At 37.6% G+C, this 19,046-nt stretch overlaps 2 protein-coding genes across 2 annotated transcripts in view; one reads left to right on the top strand and one right to left on the bottom strand.

The window, feature by feature from the left end:
- The window catches only part of LOC145774096 (exportin-6-like), a 33,088-nt gene extending 27,501 nt beyond the window's left edge, over positions 1-5,587 (bottom strand). The window contains exons 1-3 of the mRNA XM_082585245.1: positions 5,481-5,587; positions 1,210-1,300; positions 631-743 (exon numbers count right to left, since the gene is read on the bottom strand). Coding sequence (XP_082441371.1) covers positions 631-743; positions 1,210-1,300; positions 5,481-5,483 — 207 coding nt within the window. The 5' untranslated portion in view covers positions 5,484-5,587. The remainder of the gene's footprint in view (positions 1-630; positions 744-1,209; positions 1,301-5,480) is intronic.
- A 4,680-nt stretch (positions 5,588-10,267) lies between these two features.
- Positions 10,268-18,568, top strand: LOC145774305 (rRNA N(6)-adenosine-methyltransferase ZCCHC4-like). The gene is made up of 10 exons (XM_082585516.1): positions 10,268-10,476; positions 13,904-14,025; positions 14,703-14,813; positions 15,930-16,055; positions 16,323-16,496; positions 16,961-17,138; positions 17,359-17,635; positions 17,853-17,928; positions 18,273-18,324; positions 18,411-18,568. Exons 1-10 carry the CDS (start codon positions 10,368-10,370, stop codon positions 18,548-18,550), a joined length of 1,365 nt encoding a protein of 454 aa, XP_082441642.1. The 5' UTR covers positions 10,268-10,367; the 3' UTR covers positions 18,551-18,568.
- The last annotated feature ends 478 nt before the right edge of the window (positions 18,569-19,046 follow it).

Genomic DNA, 19,046 nt, shown 5'->3' with positions numbered 1-19,046 from the left:
ACAAAGGTTAGTCAACATCCTACCAGCCAAGGTTATGAGATTTTTTTTCAATTTCCAGCCCAATTGCTGCTTAAAAGGAGCCTCAAATTTCTCATGTATAATAAAGTTGTACTAGTACTCTTAGAAAAAGTCAATTGTGTACAATATTACAAAATTGGGATGAACTCTACCGGGTCCACATTGAGCATGTAAAAACGAAAAATAAGGTCTTTCTTACAACTCTCCTAGAGCTAGCACTGAATAAAATACTTTAGTCTTGTACTACTCAGCAACAGGCTGTAGGACGACCATAAAATGTTCACATGATCATTTAGATTAGAGCTCTAAACATAGGGGTCTTCTTCCTCTGTCGAGTCTTCTAAGTTTGGTTGATATACCACAGAGCGACACATTCTTGTGCGACGAACTGTACTTTTTGACCGCAAGTTGTGCAAATTCTTTCAAGCACGTCTCTACAGAATTTATGAAACATTTGTTTCCATTGTTGGAAAACACAAACTTCTGAAATTTTAGATAATTTTTAGGACGATTTAAAAGCACCAAAAGGGTTCCGCCAAGACAAAAGGTTGAGAACCACTGGTATAACACATCTTTTAACACTAATGCTAATAAAATAATAGTAGTGCTCACCTCTAACACAGAAAGACAATACATAAGTACATATTCATTCCTTGTGTGTGTGAAGATGTGAAGGCAGTGTTTCCAAGCCCCATTTTGATTTCCGAATCTATTCAATTGTTCTTCTGCAATAACAGTCCCAAAGTCATAAAATTAGCCAATTGAAATCCAAAGAGATTACTGAAACAAAACCACAACTAAACAAATACAGAACAATTATACTCTTCGTGTGAAGACTCTGTTGAATGCCTGCCATCAGGTTCCACTAGTTTTACTATGAGGTTGAGCAGCAACATGACATTCATGCGGTCTTTCAGTGTGATGTTCTTTGAGCTTCTAATATATTGAGTTGCGTTGAATTTCAAATGGATCAAGCAAAGTGTGGCCGCAATGACTTACACCGAAAGAAGTTTAGCATCATTGGAAAGTGAGGCTGGAAGTTGACAGCATTGATTCTGCTGTCTTTTGTTTCAACAAACATTAGCAATAGAAGCATTATTGCTGCAACCTGCAATACTATATACGGAGCATAAACGGCACACCTATCAATATTAACAATGACATCAAATTTATTGGTGAAACAATACTCACCTATGTCGCGCTTCCGTTGATTACTTGTAGAAGGATGAAAAAATTCTGTCAGGAATCTTTCAAGCCCTGCAAGGATTTCTTCATCGCTGGCCTAAACGTAAAACAATTAACATTGTAATCGCTTCTTTAAGCTATTAATCAGGAAACAATTTCACGGAGCATGTCTTTTAGGTGCAGACAGTTAGGTGCTTGCCAAATACGTGCTCACACTGTAAGCAATGTAGCATCAGGATATCTAGGTACGGCGCCTGGTCATTTAGGTGCTATTCCCAGTAAAGTCTATTTTGTTAGATGCTGGTAATACTGCAGATTATATCAGCTTGGCTGATAGGGCAATGCGTTTCACACAAAATGTTATGTTGAACAGAAAAATACATAGTTTTATTAATATGCAGGACTGCAGGTTCGGTATTTATTTGTTGTTAGTCCAGGTTTGCGTCGGCGTAGGCTTTATCAATAAATAATTCAAGGTTCCAAACATGACTGAGTTCACTTCTAGTTAAGTCAATTAATAACTACAATAAACGGGTCTGCTACTATTCGGTGAGTCCGATTCGGTGAGTTCCTAACCTCTAACCTTTAACGGCAATAATAATTAGGCTACGGTACCCGATAATTTAAAAAAAAAAATTGAAAAAATCCCCCGTTAAGGGATCGGACTCACCGAATCGGACTCACCGAAACAGGCCATTCCGACAATAAACATCAGTAAAAACATATATACCTAATAGTCAAGCAGGTGTCACATAATCAAGCATTTCTGGTAAAAGATTATGTGTGTAAATTGACACACCGAATAGCACCTAAAGTAAATGACTGGCATCCCAGTGTGTCGCACTTATTTGGCAGGCACTTAACTGTCTGCGCCTAAAAGACGTGGACTCCAATTCCAGTCAAACCTCACACAGCCACATCAGGCAAATGACACATGACAAAAGTTGACCTTAGTGATCAATAAAAACAAAAATTCATATCAATAATAGCAGTGGGCTATACTGGGGTGATTTTGACTTTTTTCAAGTAACACAACAGAACTAGAGTTTAAAAGGTGCCTATGGACATACCTATTACCTAAAAACGTGCAAAAAATTTTTTTTGATTTCGTTCAAATTCCGGATGAAGTCCGGACTATATGTGAAAAATACAAAATGGCCGCCATACAAATTGACAAATCTGCAATAAATCTGCTTCCAGTCAAGCTTTTGAGCTGATTTTGGTGTCAAAAGAAGCAGCAAATTGAGCCTGTTACTTTAAAAGAGCAACAAAACGCCCAGCATGCTTGACTGTTCTCTAAAACTTTGAAACTATTATATTTTGGTCAATATTTTTCATAATTTTTTCACGTTTGTTGGTGCAACTTGAGATTACTGGTTGCATCCAAGAATGATAATGACAATTTCAACACTATATACACATAACTTGTTACCGGTATATGAAATTCACATAAAAATGTCATGAAATACACTAGATGAAAAACTTTATTTGAGAAACATTTATACACTTTAGTAACGACACAATGGTCGTCACACCTTGGAACACCCATTCCGTCTCTACTGTGACAGGGATGATTTGAACAGGATTTACATCCTGAATGTCATCTCTTTTTGGTCTCTTCCACATGGTATTGTTCTTATCATTAACCCGCTGGTAGTGGTCACATTCTACAGTGCCATCATCGTTTAAATGGCAGACCCTTGCCAAAAACCACTGACGTTGATTGTTTTCTCCGTCCTACACCACAGCCACATTTGTTCCTATAGGGTGTTCTTTATGGAGTTCAGGAATTGATGCTGCAATACACATTTTCACTGGTTGACCTGTGTCACCAGAGGAAGTTGCAGCAGTAGAGGTTAAGATGGCATATACCTCATCTTCTGTCGGAAAGATGGTCCCAACATCCTCATCCTCAGTTCCAAGAATGACAGCTAGGTTCAGCAGCATGGTATCTACATTCAAGCTGTTTACTTTGTAGAGGCTGGGATTTGCCTGGCTGTCGTGTGGATGAATCATCCGTTGGTACTGGATCTCCATCCGGAGGATTTTTTTCAGCGTGGATGGTGATGCTGTTGGAAGAGCTCGGAGCTCTTCTACTTTTGTAATTGGCCCTCCATGTACCTTACATTGATCCACCAGGTGGTTGAGGAAATCTCCCTCCCTCCTGCTCTTTTTCATGCGTTCCTTCAGTTTAGTTTTCATCTATTCTTTCTGTGTCTCTGTCCATGCAATCTCCATTTCATCTAACTTTTTCATCACTTTGCGGGATGCAAGCTCACTGTTAATTGGTGCATCTTTAGCAAACATAAGATCATCTCTTATTCGTTTTGCTTTGAAGTATCAATTTGAATGTGCTGCTGACAGTCCTGCAAGGTTTCCGAATCGGGCTAAGTATCTTTCTGCAAGCAAGTTCTCTGTGGGGAGGTTTACCCTCATTTCTTCAGTTAGTGCATGGATTCTTGTACTCCTCTCACTATTCTCTGTCTCGTCTTCCCAATACTCTCTTCCGCATTGCATCTTGAGGCCAAGCGCACTCTGCTTGGCCATAGCAGTAATTAAGTAGTAGTCGAGGTCTGTTGTGGGGCTGTGTGATTCAGCATTCACATGCTTCCAGAGAACGTGGAACTCAGACAGGGTTTCAAGATTAGCCCTTTAAAGATCATTATGTAGTTTAGGAAGGATCCTGACGAGGTCGGATTGTTGGCAATGCTCTACCATGTTAAGGTAAGGCATTGTCACCTTGTGACAGAAGTGAGACAATGCTTTTAGTGATGCCACAATGAACTCATTCTCCAGGTAAAGGGAACAGGCTCTGACAAGGAGGTTATTCTTGCTAGTTCTGGATAGCATCTTCTTGAAATGGAGAACACAATCAACCAACGCACCAGCAGTGTGACCCAATCTTGTGAATCTACGGTCTTTATAGAGCGAGAAGGATTTGTGAGTACCACTCTCCTCCAACACCAGGCTAAACTCGTCTGCCATGGAAGTAGTCTTGCCATCACTACCCCTAGCCACAAGCTTCACTAGAGCCGGGACTACAACTGAGGCGACAATTGACTTGCCTACTCGAAGGTATGACTTCAGTCTCGACTCTCGTTTCTCTAACATCTGGCATAAACCGATCTGGTCTTCTGCTGATTTTAGGACATGCAGGCATGACTCATCCAATTTCTCACACACATGTGACTTGCACAGTATGTGTTTAGGAACATGTGTTGCTTGAAGCCTCTTCGAAACCTCACCTTCTACCATCAAATTCTTTGACGCGGCGTCCGTCATTACAGCATCGATCTTTGCCCAGAGCTCACCTGCAGTAGCCCTTTCACCAGTTGCTACTGCTAGACGCCGAAATGTCTCAACAAACAAGCTGATGATCTGCTGACGATCTTCGTAGGCAAAATGAACGGGTCGAAGAGGAATCATCTTGTTGTGGGAGGTACCATCAGAGAGGAAGTTTAAGATTAGACAGGGCCACTCACCCTCGACCTCGTTGTTGAGTCATAGTGGAGAGTCGCCTTTGTTATATCATCTTTAGCCAGAAGACTGGTGGCAGCATCCACTTCTTGTGACATTGCCATGGCATGCTTGTGTGTCGATACTACTTTTGGTGATGGGAGTACATATTTGTACCGTTCGTAGTCCACCTTAGTTCTAGGCTTTTTGCTGACTGGGGATGAGGCTTGCTCTGGAACTGATGGGGGTTCAATTTATTATTCATGTTATTATTCAAGCTAATAACATGCAATTTCTAATAACTCAAATCTAAAAGTCTGAAATGAAGTAAAATGTGAAAATTTTTGAAAAATTTGACAGAAAACAAGCTGAAAAAAGCTTCAAAAGGCACTTTTTTCCCCTTGTTTTGTAGTTCCCATACACACTAAGTGTTTATTGTTCTTTTACACTAACAGGCTCAACTTTCTGCTTCTTTTGACACCAAAATCAGCCCAAAAGCTTGACAGGAAGCAGATTTATTGCAGATTTGTCAATTTGTATGGCGGCCATTTTGTATTTTTCACATAAAGTCCGGACTCCAACCGGAATTTACACGAAATCAAAAAATTTTTTTTTAACATTCCTAGGTATGTCCATAGGCACCTTTTAAACTCTAGTTCTGTTGTTTTTGAAAAATCACCCCAGTATAGCCCACTGCTATCAATAAACAACAGAAAACATCAAATGCAATCACATCTTTCAACAGCTACAAATATTTACAAAACAACAGCTACAACAGCATAAATATGAAAGATGCCAAAATGGAGAAGTTGAGCACTTACCATGTCGTTAAAAGTAGATGCCAAACCTCAAACACACAGGGTAGTGTATTCTCTTTACATGGAGAAGGTCACCTTGCAACAACTAAGATTTAAAGATAAAAAACTTCTCTGGAAAAAATCACATTAACGTTAAACCACTTGAATAAACACAAGCTGCTTGTAGTCAAAAATCACTACAAAAATAGTTTCATTTTGATCTTTTAACTTTAATAAATAAATAAGGACCAACAGGTTCGTCTTAAACAACTTTGGGTGTCTTGATAATGCAATCCTAACCCAGTAAAAGTTAATCACATCAGTACCATACTGTTGGCCTAGAAGTTTATTGTAAGTTGAAAATGTATCACATATATACAAGAACTGCTGTTGAAAATGTACCATAAGTAGCTGTTAACTGGGCAAGCACAGAAATTGGAAGGCGAATAACTATTGCAAAAACATTTGTGACCTCTGTTACAGTGAAATGGAAAACAGAAGTCTATTGGTAAAAACACAAAATTAAGATTGTTGAGAACTCTCATATTCCCAATTAGCCACATATGGATGTGAATTGTGAAATTTGAAAATATGCAAAAATCATGATAATAAAAAGTTTTGAAATGTGGTGGCACAGAAAACTATTAGGCAAAAGATGAATGGAAAAAAAAAGAAGTGAATTTGTCACTCAACAAATACGGTAGACGATAACTAGAGTCAGATTAACTTCATCAACCTCAGAAAATTAAGATATTTTGGACACATTAGCAGAAAGCCACTTATTGGAGAATTTATGTGGACTAAGATGGTACAAAGCAAACAAACTTGAACGACAAAAAAAGAAATATTTTAATTTAATATTAATATCATATTGATTTTATTTAATATTGCTACATAAGTTTATGAAGGTGAAAAGGCACTTCTGTGCTTGCAACACCATTATTATTATTAACAACATTAAAGGCCTACTAAATGAAAGTTTCAAATCGGAATTAAGCATTAAAATGAGTAAACTGAACATTCAAGAATACATTTCAAAAACAATTACCCAAAAAAAATCGTTTTCAATGGCGCTGGCAAGGCCCAAAGTCCAGTGTTTCATTTATTTTCATTTTTTTCAAAATGACCAAAACGTGCAAACACTGCTCGAGAATACGTAATAAAAGACAGCAATAACAAAAGCCACGTTACCACATCTGATGTTTTGAGCAAACTGTCTGCTGTTTTGATGTTGAAATGTGCTGTTTTGATGTACATACATAGTTACATACATAGCCTTAGGGATGGGCAAAATAGAATAATTAGCTATTCTAGAATACTGAAACCGAATATAGAATACAGATATCTATTCTAGAATAATTGACAGTTTTTACCATTGACACATTTTAATGATTTTTATGACTTTACAAAAACAATGAACATCACAAAAATTGCTTATCGCAGTGTAACAAATTTAGGCTTTCTAAATTTTCACCAGTCAAACGAGATCTTAACTTGGTGGCAGTTAAACCTGCACTTGAAAAACATCTCTCTGAAGAAGCAGATGTAGTAGGTACACAAAAATATTTTGAAACTAACTGATAGAAACAAGAAAATTGGTTTTTGTTTTGCTTTCCATCAAACAAGGGCGTTTTGAAGAGATGTAGTGGATGCTTCAACAACGCGAGATATAGGCTATAGGTATCAATTTCTGAAGCAGGGGAAGCCAAATTTGCTGATTCATTTTCACTACTGCAAGCAGCATCTTCAAGAAGAATCAACAAGTCGTCCATGCCACTGTACTGGCATAACGGTAGTACAGGCCCGAAGCCAGCCGGGGGCCTCGCCCCCCCCCCCTAAAAAATGTTGCCCCCCTGGCAAAATCCCAACATTCTCGAGCAACAGCTACAATTATAATGATTTTGCCCAATGAAATGCTTTCGGCCCACCCTAAAAAAAGTTGCCCCTCCCTTGCTCTGCGGTAGTACAGTAAAAGCTAAGAAAACAAAGCCAACTACCCGTACGTACTTCTACGGGGAGGGTCGCTTATTCACACACCCTGTGGTCGACGTTGCCCTGCATATGAGAGTGGGAGCTCACGATGCTGGGTGGCCCAGCGAAGGCAAGTCGACCGTTCTATTCTACCAGAAACAACTTAGGTTTGTGGTATCGAAATAGAGAAAAATCTTGAAAGCGGATTAAGCTGTTTCGTGCCACACTTCCGCAAGACTGTGAGGACTACAAAGCGCTTGACAAGAAAGATCTCTTTAATGCGAACAATAAAACTTGTGCGTTTCCGCATCGCACTGAATCGATAAACAATTCTACTTTCGCTGCAGCGAATTCGTTGCGATCAAACAAACTAGTACGAAGTAGATCGTTAAAGCGGTTTCAATTATCCGATTTCATATGCATTTTGAAACCGGTTAGACTCTACAATCGGTTATTCTATATTCGGTATTCTATTTTGCCCATCCCTACATAGCCTACAGTCTAACGCGCCCGCAGTAACAATTATTGCGTGATCAGCAGATTGCGAGTCTTTTGTTACGTAGACTGTACAGTCGCACGCTTCAATGCTCAAGCTCAATCTCGTTTTGAAAGCTCTGACAAAAGCACGCGCACAATGGTGGTCAGACCGCAATGGGGCAAAATTTTATTGAAAATCGTTTTATGGTAGCATGTTAAATACAAAGAACGTGGAAAATCGCCAAGTCAGGTTTTTCCTTTAGTACCCCTTTAGGCCTTAGGAAATTACAGGAATGAAAAGCATGCTAGAAGTACTAAGCTACTAAAAACAAAGAATAAAAGAGAATGGAGGGAGTTTGACTGGGAGACCACACCTGATTAAACATGATCAATCTGCACTAGAACTGCAGTAAAGGAAGTAAAAGATCTTCTTCAATTGCCTTGCCTGAAACAGGCATCGATGGCCTCAAATGAATAATTAGACTAAATGTTCCTATGTATGTTGCATGGATGATTGTTTCTGCCTTGTCGTTAAATTGCTTCAGATGTCTTTGTCTGCCAGGTGTCCGCTTTCCAAAAATTTTACCAGATAAAGAGAGATGCTCCACTTTTTGCTTTCTTATTACATGGCCAAGAAGTAAAAGATCAACTTGACTGTTAATCATGTAATCTGTCTAACATCAACCGAATTAAAAGTTTAAACTTCCGATCCAGCTCGGCCATCCCAGGGTGTGGCATGATTAGATACCGTAGCATAGCCTGCTGTCTACAAGGAAATCACCAACCTCTTGCCATAAATTCATAACACAAGTTGTTCTATGTCCTTCAATAGAAATCAAATTTTCGTACCAAGTGTTCTCTGAGTCAGACTTAAAATGTGTTTACTACGGTACTGTACATACCGTATATAGACTAGGTTCTCATTAACCAGACCTCCTTTTGAATACAATACATTGCAAGTTTTCATCAACTTTTTCTGTTGTTACTTTATAACGTTCAAGGACTTTTTTATGTTTTTAAATCCCGTTTGCTCCAACTCAACTGAGAAAGGCCACACTGCTTTAAAAATAAAATAAAATTGTTGCCTTACTGAAACTGAACTTTAACTTGGTTATCAGTTTTCCGAAATTCCGATGCAACTTTTTCTCTGGACAATACAGATAGACGGAAAAGCGGATAGACATCCTCCAAAATCTGGAGTCCTGCTCCATTCCGACTCCAACTCCAGTCTGTGATTCAAAACTCCACTTCTGGCTCCTGCTCCAAACATTTTTGAAAAATTAACTCCAAACTTTGTTCTGACTCCCAGCGCAAACCATACACCACAATTCAGATATTTTTATTCCATATCTTAAACCTTTTTTGTTCTTTGTTATGAAACAAAAAGCATATTTTTAATGAAGAAAAAATTGCTGAGAAAATAAAACCATAAAAGTACACAAAAAAAAAACTTTGTCCTAATAACTTAACCAATTTGTACGCAATAAGCATCATCAGGCAAGAAAGCAGACTCCGGTTCCAAACCGGCTGCAATTCAGAGGCTCTTGACGCAGGGTGTTACCGAAATTGACATAGTGAAGTTTTTCCGATAGTTGAAATGTTGTTGCCTGGGAATTATTTCATTCACTAGGTTCGCTGAATGGAGAGCAGCTTGAAATGCTTTGCTCAAACGCACACCCCGAGAGCCGAACCAGAGCCACTTCATCTTGTGTCGGGCCCGAAAAAAATGAGCTAAAGGAACCGATAATAAGAAATAAACTGTACAAAGAAATGTCAGTTCTGTTTTTCGGTAACCTTGCCTGAATTTTTAATTCGAGTTGTTTTGTATTTTCAAAATACAGTGCAGAAACACGTTAAGTTTGCAGATCAATGAAATCATGCGTGACGTTTCCAAAACACGCTAAAAAATGTTCTTCTCGGCGAAAGCTTTCGACAAAACGCATTGCTTGATCCATTAGTCTAGTTTGCTCAGAAGTCTGACATATTAAATGATTGGAATATTTCATTGTGTGTGTAGAAATATTTTCTTGTACAATATTCTTTTTACAATTGTAATTCAGTTTACAGTATTTTGGGCACATAAATTCATTTATTTGTATCAGACAAGAATGCCCACATTCGAAACACAAAAGCAACAGCACAAAGAAAGTATAAAAATAAGAGGCATACAAACAGCAGCAACGCAAAAGCATTCAAATTGAAATTACGAGCTCATTTTGATCTCAAATATAGAAACACAATAACAAGAGTTCAAAGGGACATCACTGGTCAGAAACAATGAATTCTTATGTACAGCAGCCTAACTCAGGACACCAATTGATGTGTATTTTTGCAGTACCGTACCGTATTATCTTTCGCGATATTTCACCACAACACATTGATAATTTTTTTATTTTAACTTTTCTCCTCTAAAGTCTATATATATCCATTTGCACAATACAAACATTTTCAAATAGTACGGTAATGAAGCTAAAAGGACAAAAGCGCAAGTTACAGCCAATTCCTTCAAGATCTGGTCTAGAAGTTGTATTTGAAAACAATTGGTTTGAAAACTCCCCAAAATGTGAACATGGTAAGTACAGTATGTTTGCTCATCCGGATTTTTTTGAATTACCGTACTGTGGTTACAGTATTTTGTAAAACATTAAGTTTGTAAAAATCATCTTTGCAAAAGTAGGACTTCAACGTTTTATAGTTAAATGTGTGTTCTTGCCATCAGGTAAAATGAAAGACTTGCTACCGATCTAGGCTTCATTTATTGTTCGCAGTTGTACTTGTGATTTTTATATGAAAGCTTGGTACTTTTATTCTTATCTGTTAATTCCACCTTTATACTTTAGTGGTAATATAATAATAAATATTTGATGTTGTAAGCACGGAGGTGCTTTTTCATCATTCTAATATACATAACGCATTTGCTGTTAATTAGGTTAACAGCTAGTTTAATAACTAATAACTCTAACCGTCAATGACATCTGATAACATATATAAATTTTTAGAAGACATATTAGTGGGACCAGAAAATAATACGGTGATATATACATGAAAAATACATACACAATAGTACTGTCACTTAATACATAACATCATAAGGTAAATTTCAATGGATCGCTGCTCCAGTACTTGTCAAGCCTTGCCTTGAATGCATTCAAGCTAAGTGCACTTGTGACTGTTGGTGGTAAATTATTCCAGGCATTTACTACACGCACTGTGGAAAAGTTGCTTCTCAGCCTTGACATAGTTTGTGGCTTATACAATTTTAAGTTATGGCCTCTTGTATCATAGGTATTTGGATTCATTTGAAATAATACAGTATAATTTACATCAGGGTTGTCCAAACTTTATGGGACGCGGGACGCATTCGGCAAGGAAATTAGATCGCGGGCCGCAGTTGACATTTTTCCTCTTATACACTGTCTCACCGTACCAGATGTAAAGTAAAACACGTACATGTGTAAATGAATCTTTATATTTATCATAAAAACATATTGGGGAATAGATTAAAGAAGCTAAGATGTGAATACTACGAATAAGAGAGTTTTGGAAATTTTAAGCAACGTCAGTAGACCAGGAAACCTTAAAAATAACTGACAAGTATGAATAAGAATAAACCATAAATTTATTCGTAAAAAATATTTAAGGAAGTACGTAAAACGGTGCAGTTTACTTAAAATTCAGTGAGATGGGTGTGCGCCTGCATTTTGGAAGCCAGCTCCTTTGTGTCAATGTCAACTGAGGTTAAGGCTAAACGAAGGCAGGCTTCGAGAGATGTTTGTTTAAGTAGATTCCTCTCTTTGGATTTAATCGACTTCATTGCGGAAAATGCTGCTTCACAAAGGTAGGTACTGCCAAACATTGACAGCAAGTGCAATCCAAAACGGCGTAAATTAGGATAATGCTCTTCAGAAAGAAGAGGCCAAAATTGAGTGATTGGCAGTGTAGCTTTGCTTAATAAAAACTGGTCACTTTGCAAGTCACACAATTCAAGCTGCAAATCGTCATCGGCTTCTGATATAGTTATAGTCAGCGGAGCATTGAATACATTGAAGTTTTTTGGATTTAGCCATCAAAAGTGATACATCATAAGAAGCAATGGTTGTAGAAGACGAAGGCTTCACTAATTGAAACATGTTTTCTTGACGCTTACGCAGGTTTGATTTGAGATCATTGAGTAGGGCTCGCCGCGCCTCACCAGTGTATTTATCATAGCCAGTGACATGAAGAGTGCTGTAGTGTCGTTGTACATTGTACTCTTTCATAACAGATATCATTTCATTACAAATTAAACATAAAACTTATATGCGGATTTTTATAAATTTACCATTTTAAGGTTGTTTTTCTAGGGTCGGCTTATATGCGAGGATATACGGTAATTTTTAAAAGTTTTCTAGAAGAGGCGGCGGGCCGCATTGAAGGAGGTCGCGGGCCACATGCGGCCCGCGGGCCAGGCTTTGGACAACCCTGATTTACATCATAATAACCATTTAAATATTTATACACTTGAATAATATCATGGCGAAGACGTCGGAATGCTAGAGTAGGCAAATTTATTTTTTCTAATCTTTCAGAATATGACAAATGCCTTAATCCAGGAACCAATTTGGTTGCACGCCTTTGAACATTTTCTACTACAGCTACAGAGTACTTATATGTTGGGAACCAAATCAAATTATTGTATTCCAAAATTGGACGAATTAATGCATTAAAAAGAGTGACAAATACTGTGGTATCAAAATTAGATATAGAACGTCGAATCAGTCCTACCATACTGTTAGCTCTAGAAACCATTTTTTCTATGTGTTTTCTGAATGATAAGTCCTGATCAATAACTACACCAAGGTCCTTGTAGTCACTCACAAATGTCAATTCCTTTCTTGAGTTGTCAGTATAGTCTTGAATCATGGTATACTTGAATGTTGGTGGGTTTTTTCCCATTCTTAAAATACAGGACTTTTCTGGGTGGAATTTCCATTTTCTGGACCACTCATTCAGTGCATCAAGATCATTCTGCAGTTTTAAACAGTCACTTCTGTCCGTTATTTTTTGATATATTTTTGTGTCGTCTGCAAATAACTTAATATTACATTTTACACTTTCGGTCATGTCATTAATATAACATGCAAATAATGTTGGTCCCAATACACTTCCCTGCGGCGCACCACTTTTAACACTTCTCCAATCTGAGTAGTGTCCATTCACAACAACTCTTTGCTTTCTTGATGTGAGAAAAGATTTTATCCACTGCAGTACAAACTTTTCTATGCCATATGCCTCAAGCTTTGTCAACAACCTTTTATGAGGCACAGTGTCAAATGCTTTCTTTATGTCCATAAAAGCAACATCTACATTACCACCTTGGCCCAAAATTTCAGTCCAGTTGTCTAGTGCTTCAACTTGTTGAGTCATACATGACCTACCAAGCATGAAACTATGTTGGTGTTGAGAGAAAAATCCATTTTTTGTCATGTGCAGTGTAATTTGATTTCTCACAAGTGATTCCAGAATTTTACCAACTACTGAAGTGAGACTAATTGGTCTGTAATTTAATGGACAATGCCTGTCACCCCCCTTGAAGATGGCTGTTACGTTAGCTTGTTTCCATTCATCTGGAAGTTGTCCTGTTTTCAATGATTTATTAAATATTTTTTGTAAGGGATAGATGATTTGACACCAAGCTTCCTTTACCAGTCTGGGATGCACTGCATCAGGTCCCATCGCTTTGTTAACATTAAGTGCTTTGAGTTCAGCTCTTACTTGCTCAATAGTTATATGGATTGTTTCCATCTCATGAGTGAGTGATTTAGTGCTGAATGAGGGAAAATCTCTTTCATTCCTATTGTCCTCTTCATTTACAAATACACCACAAAAGGCACTATTCAGTTCAGCAGCTTTGAGATCATCAGAATCTGTTCTTCCATAAGCAGTGTCGATGTCTGCAACACCTTCTTGATACCTTGTTTTGAAATGCAGCAATAAATAAAGCTGAAGCTGTTTTTCAGGACCGATGTTGTTGTTTGAACGTTACACTGATGGAAAAAAAAGTAAATCGTTTTATGCTTGTGCTGCCAACAGAGATAGGAAAAAGTGTAGAGCATATGTGTTGAAAGGAGATAAAGCAAAGGTAAATAATTTATACTTTTAATATCAAGACTGTTAACGTTATTGCTAACATTTTTCTATAGTGAGAAATTGAGCATTCACGTCCAAATGTATTGGCATTATGTGTGATTAAGCCAGGGATATCTAAAGAAGGGGATACGAAGGCTTTTATTACGTCTGACAATAGAAGGGCTTTTGGTTATCGTAAATAATCTCTGTTTATCATAAAATGACAATTGGCACCGATAGTTGTTTAATAAATCTTGTTATGATAACTTGCATTGCGCTATTACAATCAGGCCTGGATATTCACAGCATGCTCATTGCTCATGGTTGCTTGTTAATTCAACTACCCATATACTTGCTTTACATCTAGCCTACTGCAAAGGCTTTGTTAAAAAACACAGCTTACTGGTAACTTTTCAACTGTCTTTGTAAACAAGTATTCTTTAAATATGCTCTACGTAACATTTGCTAACTGTCTTCTGTAGCTCATTGTACCAGCTGCACTACAAAACTTTCTGCAATTCCAAAAAGAACCGCATTTTTAACGTGCTACAAACTACCGCCCTGGTAGTGTCATGAGAATAAGGCAATCGCTGCGAGCCTTCATATCTCCTTCTCTAGATATCCCTGGATTAAGCTTCATTGATTATGTCTAACTACACCTTCTTTAGGAAACCCAATTCCTTTTTTTAGGATTATGTACACAGAAGTGACGTTGTCAGTGAAAAGGTCGATCCCATGAAACTTGACGTCATATCATCCATCCCACTCTCGGAACGAATTTATTGTTTCCACTGCCGACGGGTAAGTAGAAATTATAAATTTGTGAATTATGATAATTTACACTTTATCTGAATTTTTTTCTGATGTTTTTTCCATCATGCACAAATGATTTCTTCAGGGGAAAGATCAGGTAGTGACTACTTGTCTAGCATGGCAGTACACAGGGCCATGTTGCTGCAAATCAAATACATATTATACGCCAAATGAGATTTTAAAACAAAAGCAAATTTTATAACTAGAGAAATGAATGTAATTGTTATTAACCACCAACCATGCCACCAACAAGAAACTTAACATTACAATTAAGGGGATGAGCGACATTTGCGACAACTGCACTCTTCACAATCAACATGAAACCAATTTAAGTTTGTCACATTTGGATTTAGAACAGCTTTTTTTTATTAATAGCAGAAATGCCATCATTTGACTTGAATAATCCACTCAACTTTTTGAAAACATTCAATTTCTGCAAACCCTTTCAACTTTAGGAATTGTAACATTGCCCCATGTTAATTTGTAGTCAGGTTATGGTATGCTTGCAAAGAGCAGATTTTTTTGCGTGCTGATATTTGAAAGCCTCTTTATGTTCATCAATGCTAGATTTAATATCTCGTTTTGTTTGACCAACATAAATTAAATTGCAATCATCATAAGATACTTGTAAATCTAAATCTGAAATTTCACTTTCTTTTGAAGACCGCAAAAATTAAGTTATCCTTTGGTCAAGAAAGGTTAGAAAGCGACATTCACTCCAATTTTATTTGAGATACGTCGAACCTGAAACATCTCATGATGGTTTAGCATATTTCACACCAGAAGAACACCTCATGTTATTGAACTACATCCTTGGTAAACTTCTCATTTAGTATCTACATAAGTACCAAACACCAGAAGACAAAAATAGACAGTTTAAAAAATATGAGAAACTTAGTATATTTGACGAATATGGATTACTTTTTTTTTCAAGTTGTAATTAGGCATTTTGTGTCATTTTAACAGGTTGGAGTTAAGAACCTGAATTGTGGTCCAATAATTAAAGAGTATCATGAAATATGACTCAGTGTGATTTTGTTAATTATGTTGATCATGCTTAAGCAATCTTCGATCGCCAGATGGATGTGTTTTAATGTTTCCCAGTTTGTTCTTCCTGATGACAAAACCAACCACATCAATCATCGTCTCAAGAAGAACATAACTGAAAAGCAGATGCTTCAACCCTCCTCCATTTTCTTGTCGCCACTAGAAGACACCAAAACTGCATCTGTAAGCAAATGGCGCCATCTTGCCATGAGTTGGATGGTTAAACGGTTTTTAATCAACTAGTTTGGAAGATATCATTGTAAACAATTGCAAGGTCTGTAGTGTTTGGCCTACAGTCTTCAATCTCCTTATGATCCAAAGTAACTGAATTGAAAGATTGTTCGTTTTAAATCGTAAGATTAATCGAGAGTTCATTTAAACAGACTTTTATTGCTTTGTGAATATTTTATTTCTTGGACTTGCATTAACATCTGCAATGAATTCTTTCAGCAATTTTTCATCACTAAGGAAGCCAGTTCGTTCCTGTACACATCCCTCTGTTCACTGAAGGTCACCGACGTTGTGTGCCTGGGTATGCCGAGGCTGCACGAGCATATACAATGCTCTAACCTGACGGGAGATGAGACCATGAACAGTATCCTTCTGGACATTGATGAACGTTATGTAAGTTTAAATGCCAGCATTTGATAAATGCAAAATAGCAGTGCAGTACCATGTAAGTTTAAAGTGACAGATCATTGGAAAGTAAGTCGCTTAGTCACTCATCGCCATCCATTCTTTCCTTGCAGCAATTGTCAGCGATTGTCCTTGTCCTATTTCCATCTCGTTCTGTCCATCGCATCTTCTTCCTTTAGTCCGACTTTGTCTGCTTCATTATCCACATATTCTTCCTGTGAAAAGTCTACGTTTCTGGTCTTCAACCATTTTCACTTTCAGTATGCCAATTCAAACACTCTTCACAGGAAGTTAATATAAACTAAAATTTTTATTTTAACAAGTATTCATTATTTAGTTTTTGAAATGTCTAAAACAAAACAATACTTCATGGTTGCTTAGTTCACCGCTTTGCTTAGTTCACGATCAACCAGCGCAAATGTTATTCAAACCATTGGATTTTGTTGTTGAAGGTGACGTTTTGGCCAAAGGACAAGTTTGTTCGGTACAATCTGTTCAACCACTTTTTCTTTGATGAGGAAGGGAAAGCTTCATGGAGCAACTTCCTCCATAGATCTGTTGCTAGGGGTGGGAAGTTGGCTGTCGTCCTAGATCCCCCATTCGGAGGTTTGGTGGACGCAATTTCCGAAGGTCTGTGTATCGCATTGTGTGTTGACGAAGAGACAACTTTGCATATCTCAACAGATTGAGAAATAAAATTGTTAAAGAATTTATTCGCAATGTCAAATTTGTGTTACTTTTCACAAGTTGTCCATACGCAAATCTGGGATATTTGAAAACTAAACACAACTGTGTGTAAGCTCTCTTGTTTAGAACTGAATTCATATTTAAAAGAAATTGTGTGATATAGGTTTAAGGTGGATTTCCGATCAAGTTAAAGTGGCCGCAGAAGAGCAGGATGTTGCTGTGGAATCCTCATCATCTCCACTCTTCTTTTGGCTCTTTCCATATTTTGTTGAGCCCAGAATCAAGGAGAGTTTTCCATCCCTGAACATGCTCGACTACCAAGTGGGTTACGAAAACCACCCCAAGTTCAGAGGGGCGACGTCTGGAAGATACATGTCTCCTGTTAGAATATATGCAAATGTTAAGAACAAGAACGTGAAGTTGCCATCAGAATCCTACAGGTTAGTAAGGAGGCAATTTGATCTCCTTCATGAGACTAAGAGCACAATTGATTACTATTTATGACTTAATTTGCAGAGCTGATAAAAGCACAAAGATTTTAAAACTTATTTACATAATAGCATATACATCAACGCCTAGTTATTTTGTGTAAAACTAAACTTACTTGTCCCTCGCTAGGTTCTCAGACTTGAAATTGTAAGCCACTCATTCTTTTAGATTTTGTCACCTCTGCAAGAGGCATGTTCATAACAACAACCAGCATTGCAAGCTATGCAGGACTTGTCCATCAAAGGTGAGCGTCATATGTTCCTTACCTGCTACTTGTTGTTTAAACTTTACAGTATACACCCACGTTGTAATATCTTTTCTCATAATACGGATATGTAGCCGCAGCTGCTAAGAGCATCGTTTTCCTTCCAAGATCATATGGGCTACACTAGTTGCCTATCCTATTATTATTCGTTTTTTCCCGAGACTTCTTTTGATACGAGGTGCAAGCTTGTACCAAAACTAAAATACCTTACGCGAGTTTGTCAATTTCTCATTTCAAACTTAAAGAATAATTTTTGTTATTTGTCATATTTTAATTTGTTTCAATTAAAAATAATTTGGTAAAATAATTTAATTTGTTTTCAGGATGGCCGAACATACGTCCATTGCAGAGCTTGCAAGAAATGCTACAAACCTGGTAAGTGGTTCAGTATCATTGTGGAACTGTGTTCGCATTTGACTACATGGCACATTTCGCAGAAACTTTCCCATGTTGTTTTTTAGGCCGGCAACACTGCGACAGTTGCAATCGATGCGAGCTTCCTGACCACGATTGCCGCCCCAAGGAGGAAGTGACGTGTCATGTTTGTGGGGAAGACGGCCACAAACGAAGAAACTGTCCTAAGCGAGGTTCCGTTCAATAAACATCACCAAAAGTGCAGTACCGTAATCGTTTGTTTAAAACTCGAAGGTAGAAATTGTCAGCCGTGTGCTTTGCGCAGGATAGCGAAACGCAGTTCAGTTTATTTTTTGTTTTGTTGGCGAAAAAGAAAGACACAAAAAGCAAAAACACAATAAACACAAATAATTCGCACAACAAGGATGGCAGCACAAGTCAGTAAAATGAAGGGAAAGAAAAGAGCGAGAGAGAGAGAAAGCAGAAAATGCGCCTTGTGTGGCAGCCCTGTTTGAACAATTCAATTTATTTTGTTTCAATGCTACAATAAAAACTGAGTAGCGTGAGAAATTCAAGTAAAATTTGACTGAGTGAAGCTTGTACGATACTTGAAGATCACTTCTCCAATACTTGAAGATCACTTCTCATTGTCCACAATCCCAATCCGAAGTTCGTTAAAAACGACCTCTCTTTGAAAAGAATCCTATAGCTATGATAGATGTTAAGTTTGGTTTTTCAATATT

Source organism: Aplidium turbinatum, chromosome 7 (assembly GCF_918807975.1).
Source record: "Aplidium turbinatum chromosome 7, kaAplTurb1.1, whole genome shotgun sequence".
NCBI lineage: Eukaryota > Metazoa > Chordata > Ascidiacea > Aplousobranchia > Polyclinidae > Aplidium > Aplidium turbinatum.
This window is presented reverse-complemented; position numbering and strand designations above follow the sequence as displayed.